The 11,553-nt window shown below is 39.7% G+C and overlaps 1 protein-coding gene across 1 annotated transcript; it reads left to right on the forward strand.

The window, feature by feature from the left end:
• Window positions 1–1,274: 1,274 nt before the first annotated feature.
• On the forward strand, window positions 1,275–4,647 carry LOC149145289 (pentatricopeptide repeat-containing protein At2g13600-like). The gene is made up of 2 exons (XM_089448326.1): window positions 1,275–2,900; window positions 3,000–4,647. Exons 1-2 carry the CDS (start codon window positions 1,610–1,612, stop codon window positions 4,208–4,210), a joined length of 2,502 nt encoding a protein of 833 aa, XP_089304452.1. The 5' UTR covers window positions 1,275–1,609; the 3' UTR covers window positions 4,211–4,647.
• Window positions 4,648–11,553: the final 6,906 nt, after the last annotated feature.

Raw genomic sequence — 11,553 nt, forward strand, 5'->3', positions numbered from 1 at the left:
TTGTATTTTAAGGTAAGGTCGGCCGAGTCTTCTCATTGGGTTAGTGTGTTAACTATGATGAGGTTGTATAGATATACAACTTCCATAACTTATAAGATCATCTCATTTTAAGTGAGTTTATCCACTTTTTTTTTTGCTTAAGGCTACTATGCTTGTGTTGCCTACTTTCATAAACTCCTATGTGTACATCATTAAAGCATTACTATATTTTATTGGATCAGAGTTTGTTAGAGAATTTAACTTAAATCTTTTATTGCATGGTTTCTTTTATTGATAGTATCCTATTCTAAAAGATAAATAAACACAATATTGTTGAATTTTTCTTTCAATTTTTCTAGTGCCTTAAATTAATAGATACCTTCTTGTATATGGGACTAATATCAAAAGAAAATAAATGTTGTGGATCATACTTTGATGTCCTATAGATACATCGAAGTTGTGCTTGATTATGTTACTTAAAGATAGTTTGCAAATAAGTTATTAACACCAACAAAATAATAGGCAAAGTGAACCCTTAATGTTTTTGAAAGGTTCCACATAGAAAACACTTGGATAAGTATTGATGAAAACCTATATCTCGTACTCAAGATTTACCCTGCAAAATCTACTACTTATTATGGTGAATTGTATAATGACAACACCTATATATTATACAAATTGTCTTAAACGCTAATTCTCAGATCACAATTAAATTGTTTATATTTTTGCTAAAAGTACAACAAGAATCCGCTACTTATGCTCATAAACCCATGACCTATTTTTAACATAACCATGAACAACAAAACCATAAACGATTAAAATGAGTATATATAATATAAGTATATATAATATAATTGCCATTGTATAATGATAAATAACATAACGATAAATGCATCCAATGCGTTGTGAGAAGATCAATCACAATAAATGCATCCAAAAAAGTGAGATGTTTTGGGATTAGTGATTGCACAAATATGACACTAATAATAAAAGAAAATAAATGTCGTGGATCATACTTTGATGTTCTATAGATATATCAAAATGTTACTTAAAAATGATTGTAAATAAATTATTAACGCCAACAAAATAATAAGCAAAATGAGGTAGAGTAAATCATTAATATATTTGAAAGATTCCACGTAAAAAACAAATGAATAAATATCTATAAAAACCTAGGTCTAGTACTCAAAATTTATCCAGCAAAATAAATCTACTACTTACTATAGTGTATTGTATATTAGATGGTCTTAAATTCTATTTCTCAGATCACTACTGGATTGTTTATACTTTTGCTAAAAGTATAATAAGGATCCACAGCTTATGCTCATAAAACTTTGACCTATTTTTGACATAACCATAAACAGGGAAACCACGAACAATCACATAACAATAAATGCATTCAATGTGTTGTGGGATGATCAATCACAATAAATGCATCGAAAAACGGTGGGATGATTTGGGATCACTGTTAAAGAGAATGATAGATACACTACATAACAGGTAAACATTCAACATACCCACATAGGCAGGCTAGGTCTAACTATGCCATTGCAATGTCAAGCAATTGGACAGTGGTCTGCAATTGTTTGTGGGTTCTGAAAGACGAAAAACATGATCACCTTCATATGCAATGGCAATGGCTTCATCGTTATACAATCAAAAGAAGAATGCGATCCTCTTCCTGCACTCGACGCTTCGGAACTTCAAACCAATTCTTACACCCATGCTTATAGCCACACCTGCACACCAACTACATTTCAGTGGCCACACTGCTTCTGTCAGCGAGCTGAGAACATTATGCAAGGAGGGCCGACTGAAAGAGGCGCTGCAGTTCTTGCGTCTAATGGACCGGCAAGGCTTTTCACAGAACTCTTCCACCTATTCTTCAATTTTACAATGCTGCGTGAATAGAAAAGCATTAGCAGAGGGCAAATTGGTCCATTCCCACATTCTCCAAACGGGATTCGAACCAGAGGTTTATTTGGGTACGAAGCTTGTGATAATGTACGCCAAGTGTGCCAGTCTGGTGGACGGTAACAGAGCTTTGGAGGAAATGACGGAGCGTAATGTGGTTTCATGGACTGCCATGATTGCAGCTTATTCAACGAATGGTTCTGGAGAGGAGGCATTGGGAGCTTTCTGTGATATGCGGCGAAGCGGCATTCAGCCGGATCAATTCACTTTTGCAAGTGTCCTTCAAGCCTGCAAAGGTGTAGAGTGTGGTATGCAGGTTCATGGAGGGGTAATTAGAAGTGGGTTTCGGTGTGATGTATTTGTTGGGAATGCGCTTTTAGACATGTATGCGAAATGTGGGAGTTTGGAGGATTCACGCCAAGTGTTTGACAACATGCGTGAACGAGATGTGGTCTCTTGGACTGCTATGGTGGGTGCTTGTGTCAGGCATGGACATGTCCAGGAGGCTTTGAGGTTGTTTTATGGGATGCAGGGAACTGGTGTCCAGCCTAATGAGTTTACTTTTGCCAGTGTACTTCCAGCGTTTGGTGCATTAGGAGAGCTAGAAGGTGGCAAGGAGATCCATAAAGAGATTGTCAGGAGTGGGTTTCAGTCTAATGTCATTTTAGGGAATGCGCTTGTGGATATGTATGTCAAATGCGGGAGTCTAGAGGATGCGCATGATGTGTTTGAGAATTTGCCTCAACGAAATGTTGTTTCTTGGAATGTGATGGTGGGGGCATATGCGCAGAATGGACATGTTGTTGAGGCGTTGGAGCTCTTTCGGAGGATGCCGGAACGGAATGTGGTTTCGTGGACTGCCATGATTGTAGCTTATGCTAAAGATGGGTTTTGCCAGGAAGCCTTGAAGGTGTTTTATGAAATGATTCTAACAGGCGTACGGCCAGATCAATTTACCTTCTCTAGTGTTCTTTTGGCATGTGCCTGTCTGGAAACTATGGAATATGGTAAGGAAATCCATGAAAACATAATTAGGAATGGATTTCAGTCTGATATTTTTGTGAACAATGCACTGATAGACATGTATGGTAAATGTGGCAGAATAGCAGATGCACAGACAGTGTTTGAAAATATGCTTGAAAGAGACCTGGTTTCTTGGAATGCAATGATTACTGGATATGCACAGAATGGACAGGTTGATGAGGCTTTGCAGCTCTTTGGAGACATGCCCGAAAAAGACGTGGTTTCCTGGAATGTAATGATTTCAGCTTATGCACAAAATGGGTATGCTGATGAGGCCTGGAATCTCTTTGAGAAGATGCCTGAACGGAATGCAGTGTCGTGGACTGCAATGCTTGCACAGTGTGCGCACGATGGACAGTTTGTCGAGGCCAAGTCTCTCTTTCAGGAAATGCCTGAACGGGACATTGTCTCATGGAATGCTATGATTGCGGGATATATCCAGAATGGAAATTTTCACGAGGCTTTGCATCTATTTGGACAAATGCAAATAACCAATATGAAGCCTAACACAGTTACCTACCTGGGCGTTATCTCTGCGTGTGCCAACATGGCAGCTATGGAATATGGTAAGAAGGTCCATGAAGACATAATTAGAAAAGGATTTGAATCTGATACTACTCTGGGGAATTCCCTTATAGATATGTATGCAAAATGTAGTAGCATTAAGACTGCACGCAAAGTTTTTGATAAAATGCCTGAAAGAGTTGTGGTCTCGTGGAACACAATGATTGGTGGATATGGCATGCATGGGTGTGGCGATGAGGCCCTCCAACTCTTTGAACTAATGCAACATTCTGGTTTGAAGCCAAACCATGTGACCTTCCTTGTTGTTCTGTTTGCATGCAGCCATGCAGGCTTACTAGACGATGGTCGGCGATATTTCGATCTCATGAGTCGACATTATGAAATCAACCCTTTAATAGAGCACTATTGCTGCATGGTCGATCTTCTTGGCCGAGCTGGTTTCTTAGATGAGGCTGAAGGCTTTATCAGTAAAATGCCATTAAAACCTAATGCCGCTGTATGGAGGTCTTTGCTTGGTGCCTGTGCAGTCCACTACAACATAGACTTAGGAGAGCGCGTAGCAGATCTCCTGTTTGAGTCAGACCCTAACAATTCTGCACATTATGTTCTTCTTTCAAATATGTATGCACTAGCTGGACGGTGGAATGATGTAGAAAAGGTGCGAGCATTGATGAAAGACAGGAGCATAAAAAAGGCGCCAGGGTGCAGTTGGATAGAGGTAAGGGACGAGATTCATGCTTTCACTGTAAGAGATGGAACACAGCCATAGACACAGGAAATTTACGTGGAGCTAGAAATATTTTCTGGACAAATAAATGCAGGTCATGACAGTTATAAACTTTGTTCTCCATGTTTGGACAAAGAACACAAGGATTATATTCTCTATCCCCATAACGAAAAGTTGGCCATTGCAGTTACTTATCAACACAAAATGTGGGACGCCTGTCTGGGTAGTCAAGAACCTTACAGTGTGCAGTGACTGCCACTCTACCACCAAGTTCATCTCAAAGATTGTGGCTTGAGAGTTTATTTTGAAGGATTCGAATTGTTTCCATCATTTGAAAGATGGATGGTGTCCTTGTGGGGATTATTGCTGATCCTAAGAAAAACATGCAGTTAACGATTTGTCTGCCTAAGCCTGTGCATAGTGCCAGTTGGTAGCCAAGAACACATTTTCCTGTTTTTCTGATTCTTGTGAACTTTAAAGTCTAGAGTTCATTGTTGTTGGTATATAATACTACATTTAATGTCCCGAAATATGGATATATGAAGAGGGCATAACAGTGGCATCAGCAGGATGATCACATTATAAATTTAGAGATTCAAAATTTCTGCAATTCAAAGCAATAACCCATTAATATCAACCCCGGCATCTGTTCCTATAACATTGTTCTTTGTTGGTATATGATACTACATTTAATGTCCCGAAACATGGACATATGAAGAGGGCATAACAGTGGCATCAGCAGGATGATCACATTATAAATTTAGAGATTCAAAATTTCTGCAATTCAAAGCAATAACTCCAGTAATATCAACCCCGGCATCTGTTCCTATAACATTGTTCTTTGGCATCCGTCCTTAACTTTAATGATAGCATTGGGTTGATTGAATGGATTAGATGAGTTTGATGGACCATGTTAAGCACAGATTATGGATGATATAAGCATGCAGCAATTCCTGGATCTCCATTTTTTATGAGAAAGTATGAAGACGTGAGTAGAATGGAAGCTCTCTATCAACTATGAATCCTTCTTGTTTGATATGGGTTCCCAGGAAGGTAAATACTAAATAGTAAATACTCATGAAAGGTGGAACATAAATAATAAAAAGTTCAAGTATCATTAGAGTTATCTTTCTTGTGCTTTACCCTTCAGTTGATATACTAGTCTGTGCACTTTCAGATTCATGTGTTTCATACGAATGCAAATATTTAGGTTTGCAAGGTGAAAAACTTTCCCCTAAGGTGACGGGAAGGAATTGTCAAAGCTTCTATATTCCACAATTCCACTGGCAACACTGTTAATTAACCAAGATCGGCTGCAAATGTGATGACTCTCTTCTAGGGTTGAAGCTCAATTTCTGTCTCCATAGGTTAAAAAGGGTGAGGCCCTGATACCACCAACGTGATAACACATTCGCTAGATCAGCATCTGATTTAAACTCAAACACTAACCAACCCTTAACTAGGATATGAAATTTAGTCATGTATGCAACAGTGTTTTAAAAGCCGGCCGGTTTGAACTAGTAATCGGTCAAACCGGTAGAAAAACCGGGTTCGACCCCTCCCTTCGCCCAAAAACCACAAAAACCGGTGCTAACTAGCTGGTTTAGCGTGCAACCGGCCGGTTTATGGTCAAACCGGCCGGTTCTGTCCTAAACAGGCCGGTTCGCTGCGAAGGTCGCGGAGGACCCACACAACGCAATTTAGGAAGCTTATAGGGTGTTTTTGTTAATTTTAGGTATGTTCTATGCCTAGAGCAATTTATTTCAATTTTCACAATTAGCTCAATATCTTTTCCAGATTAGCAATCACATCAACATAATAGTAAATTGCAGATAGAACATAAACATAAATTGCAGAAGACAAGCCAAGACAAGAGGACACAAGATGTGGCGCTAGCTAGGGACAAACCCCAATGTCGGGAAACCCTTGATCAATTCTTCTTATATGTTCTTCAATAGTTCAGCAGAGAGAGAGAGAGAGAGATAGTACATTTATGTTATGAATAAATATATAGGAAATAATGTAAAATAATGTAAATGATAATAACCATAAATAATTATTAGTTAATTAGTAATTAGGTTGAAGAGTCATGTCTAAATGAGACATGACTCTCCATGAAGAGACACCTGCTTGGTATATAAGCAAGCCTCTCGTTCTCATTGTAAAATCATTTTTATTCATACAATTAATATAATATTTGTATCCTCATGGACATCTTTATATTCCAAGTCTTTTGGAGTAATTAATTTGTAGAAGGAACTTTGTTCGATTCATTTGGTATTAGAGCCATGTTGGCTGATCACTAGGCCCTCGGCCAACAATCTTTCGTCAATTTTGTTGTCATTGTAATTGAAGCGTTTCGCTACATATCTTGGAGATTTTCCATTTTGCCAGTTTTGCTATTAGGCCCTTGGAAAAAAAATCCATAAAAGTTAAAAGAAGTGAAGAAAAAGAAAAAGAAAATATGGAATCTCTAAGTAATGAACAAAAACAATTTGCAAGAGATATGGAACAATTAATGACAATACTTGAGCGACAACACGCTGATTTTAATGAGAGAAAGAAAATGGAATTCATATTTTAAGTTGGACGTCCATCATCACTCCCATAAAATGATGTAAGCCAGTGTACTGAGAAAGTGCAGCTAAAAGATCAAGTGAATGGCAAAATTGCCAAAACTTCAGCAAAACAAAAAAACGTTAGAACACGAACATAAAAATCTTGTGGATATGCATTACAAAAAAATAATGGAAAAAGACGAAGAAATTTCTCGTCTCAAGGACCACATCGAAAAGTTACTGGCACAAGTGAAGAAGACTAAGGTCATAAAGAAAGAACTCAAGAAGCACTTATCAGAACAAGAAGAGGAAACCTTGCGTTTAAAGAACCTTAATAAAAATTTATTAGAACAAATCAAAGATTTAAAAAATGAAAAGCTTAAAATTCAAAACATTGAAAATAAGATTGATAAATCAGAAATCAAAGAACTTTTACGTCCAAGAAACCATAATCAAAGTCTACTCACTCAAATTAAGAAACTTAAGGATGATAAGAAAGCATTAAAAGACAAGTTAGAACAATTCACTTAAGAAGAAGACAAGTCAGTTGAAGAAAAGACACACTTAGATGTTGCAGTTCAGATGATAAACATCCCAAGTGAAGGTTTTGTAACCAACTCAACAACGTCGTCACTTGAAGTAAATCAAAAAATTTCCACACACTTAATAAGGGTATGTCAAACCAAAAAAGTTACCTATCCGCATCCGAATCATGAGAGTAGACACCTCAACTATGCTATGTATCGGGACCATTCAGAGCAGAAACAACACACTGTTGTTCTAGAGAATAGTGATGTAACTCAATCTAGTCCTATGATGACAAGTCGTTACAAAATTCCAGTGATTAGAATATTACACAGAAGATTAATCTGGGATGGTCTGATCCCTTCTCAGTGCGACAGTTTTGTTTGTCACTTAGAAGATCATATCAACATGTATCGACGAAGATGACTATTCTAAGACGAAAAGACAGTTGAAATTGAAAAAGAAATCAAGCCTTCTCATCGACAAGCTTTGAGGACAAAGCTTTTTGAGGAGGAAGGCAATGTTATGAATAAATATATAGGAAATAATGTAAATGATAATAACCATAAATAATTATTAGTTAATTAGTAATTAGGTTGAAGAGTCAGAGACATGACTCTCCATGAAGAGACACCTACTTGGTATATAAGCAAGCCTCTCGTTCTCATTGTAAAATCATTCTTATTCATACAATTAATATAATATTTGTATCTTCATGGATATCTTTATATTTCAAGTCTTTTGGAGTAATTAATCTGTAGAAGGAACTTTGTTCGCTTCAATTTACAACAGAAGTCAACACTTTGACTTATTTAGATAAGAGCATAGATCATCTCTAAGAAGATGATACATGAGATCAGTTGAAGACATGCTACTTCAACTAATTCTCCAAGGTGACTCCACCTATCATTGTGCTGCACCTCGTCATCATGCTGCACCTCACCGTGTTGCACCATGCTGCACCTATCATCACTATGTTGCATCTCATCATGCTTCATCAATCATGACTGTACCCATCATTGTACTGCATCTCCTCTTGTTGCACTATGCTGAGCTCTTCATTGCACTATGTTGTACCCAAATGCATGTTGCAATACCTCATCATCCTGTTGCTGCAATACCTTCTTGTTGCTGCCATATGTTCTTGCTGCTGCCATATGTTCATCATTACCATGCTGTACTATTGCTGCTCCATACTGCACCATGTTGCCTTCATCATGCTGCCACTCCTTTTATCACAGTGCTGCACTTTGTTACCCAACACACAACATGTTGCACTACACTTCTTTATGATGTCTGTCATGCTGTAGCAACGTTCCACACCATGCTGCTCCAACACTGTCATATCTTATCATTTGCTGCATAGTTCACTGTTAAGAGGATTCTCTATATGCTGCACTGGAAGTCATTCTAATACTAGGTGGACAGCCTTCATGTTAAGACAGTCCTACCTATCCTCACATAGCAACATCAAACTTGCTGCTCAAACTTTCATATGGCTGTAGCCTTCGATTCTCCAACAGACTTCCAAACAACCTTTGAAGGACTGCGACATACCTTAATAGAACCCCTCCCTAGCTGCGTTGCTGCCTTAGGGCATATGACAACCCTTTGCTGCCCTATGCAAGCCCAGTTGTGGTGCTATGGCTTGCGGCCTAGCACAACAACATTCAGTCCTCAAAACATGTCACAATCATCATGCATTTAGCCCCCAAACTTGGCCTAACAGCTAGCTAAGATGACTACGTTTTAGGTCTGCGTTAGAAGTCTCTTTTGCTGTGATAATACCTGCGGCTAGGGCACATTTTGCATCAGTTGTAACCCTTCCTTAGATCTGCAGTTAGGGCACATTTAAGGCCTCATGACAGCGGATTAGCGCATCCTTTAGGCAGCGTATTAGGGTAGATTAGGGCAGCGTATAGGAGCAGGTTTATGCTGTGAAGAAGCCTCTTTACTGTGGCTAGATCTCCTCTCTTGGATTGCGGTTAGACCATCCTCTGCGGCTAGGGCATCATCCTCTAGGACTGCGTTTAGGCCATCATCCTCTAGGACTGCGTTTTTCGCTTAGAGATTCTTCTTTCCACTAAAACCCAAAACAAATGGAGAAGAAGAAATCTCAAGAGAGTTGTTTGTACAAATAACTTGCAAGGCACTTGTATTTATACCAAAACGTGGAGCACAAGTGGGGGCAGCTTAGTTGCTGGGCAACCTTGACGAATTCTTCCATAACACAAATAAATTCATATCTCCATGAATACTTATCAGAATTGGATGATCTTTAGATAAATCCTACACCTCTCGATGAGAGGAGTCCAAGAAAAATATCAGCTGCCATAAATAAGATGACCCACATGGAGTTTGACCCTAGTTGCCAATTTTAACACTCCCTCTCAACTAGGGAGAGCTCCATCCGCTGATCCATCTGTTTGACTGTACTATCTCTGCCATCAGTGCCTTGCACTGCTCTGCTCTGCTTTGCTCTGCCCGCTGAACTTTGTTCCGCACTGCTGAACCATGAAGAAGAAGAATTGATCGAAAATGTCTCATACCATTCTCTACTGACCTGAAGTCAGTTTTATTGATCCCAGATCAATATCACAAGAGAGTGTCTCAAACCACTCATATTGATCCCAGATCAGTTACATTGATCCCAGATCAATGGAGGTCATCCTAGCATAGGGAGTACGATAGATACAACGATGCGTCCATCGATAGTACTACTATGGTCCCTAACCCATTTCCCTGCTCATTGGCTAGATGAGAGGTACTTCCCATGAGTCCCAGACTGCATGGGTAGGATGCCTCAACAGGAGAACCATTCATCCTGTCCCTAAGTCGCCTCGGGGTATCAGAGGGGAAGGCTGAGCCATTCACCCTGTACACAGTGCCCCATTAGGGGAGGGTGAGTCGCCCTATGGTCGCGTGTTGCTCCAATAGTACCCCAAGCCCCCCGGAGCTCCCAGAGCTCAATGCATGCAACATGCATGACCCTCATAAGAAGGTCTCTCAATGACTCCAAGTCGTTAGGGAAAGTCACAAATTTGACCTTTCCCCGGGGCTTTGATAGAATGTCTGTGACTTATACATTAGTTTTAATGCAATAGAGCCTCCTTGGTCATTGACATACCATATCCCAGATAAGGTAGTATCTGATGACTATATACTGGAGCAATCATAGAATACGGGTTTCCTCAACAATCGAATCCCCCCCTTGGTTGACACAAAAGATCACGGTGGTATCCATCATGTGTACAAACAACTCACTGAGGAGCTTCCACAACCAGGCAGCTTCACACGAGATCAGACTCATAGCTATCTATTCTATCTCAGTGGTGCTCAAAGGAAGCGTCTTCTGCTTTCTGCTCATCTAGGATAAAGAACGGAACCCAAAGGGAAACAACACTCAGAAGTGCTCTTGAGATCCTCCACACTGCCTGCTTAGTCATCATTCAAACAGTCATGCAACTTCATATTTCCGACAATGTATCTCAATCCATGAGAGATTGTGCCCCGAAGATATCTCAGAAGATTCTTGGCACCAATCTAGTGAGGCTCAACCATATATGAGCTCATCATACTAACTGCAGATCATATGTCTGGACGGAAGTTCACCAAGAACATCAACGCGAATGAGTTTATGAAACTCAGAGGCATTTCCCAGATCTGGTCCAACATCACTACCATTTAACTTCTGAATGTTAAGATCCTCGAGGTAGTCACAGGCTTGCAGTTTACCATTCCACATCCGGAATCCAACTCCCTCTTACTTCTGCAAATGAGAGGGTTTGCACCTGTCAGAAATAGGTCATCCTCAGAAGGTGCCAGTATGAGAGGTCTATCATCCACAACCTTCAAGCAATGGTTTGGATCGGCTTCACTCCTAGTGAATCTCAGCTTCATCAGACAACTATCAATCCTCTCATACTATGCCCGGGGTGTTTTGCTTCAAGCCATAGAGGGCTTTCTTCCACCTGCATACATGAGATTCTCGATCATGAATCTCAAACCCCTCGGGTTGTTCCAAACCTGTGGACCTGCTACATGAGGGGAATGGTCCCCTTGTAAGATTTTCCTTTGGTACATCTCAGACATGTACCTTCATGCTCTTTTTGAATTCAGGCATCCCTGTCACCATCTGACTCACATCGGGTAGGGCCCCATAATAAGTAGACCTCCGGTGCTATAGATGAGATGTGTCAACTGACATGGTCCCCAATGGACCATCCTACAACTTGATACAAATTGCCAACCTTGAACCCATGAGTAAAAGCATCTATGAAAATTCCATTTTCAAATACGTAC

The sequence above is a fragment of the Pinus tabuliformis genome, chromosome X (genome assembly GCF_031772625.1).
Source record: "Pinus tabuliformis cultivar Carrire ecotype Pingquan chromosome X, CPIR1, whole genome shotgun sequence".
Lineage (NCBI taxonomy): Eukaryota > Viridiplantae > Streptophyta > Pinopsida > Pinales > Pinaceae > Pinus > Pinus tabuliformis.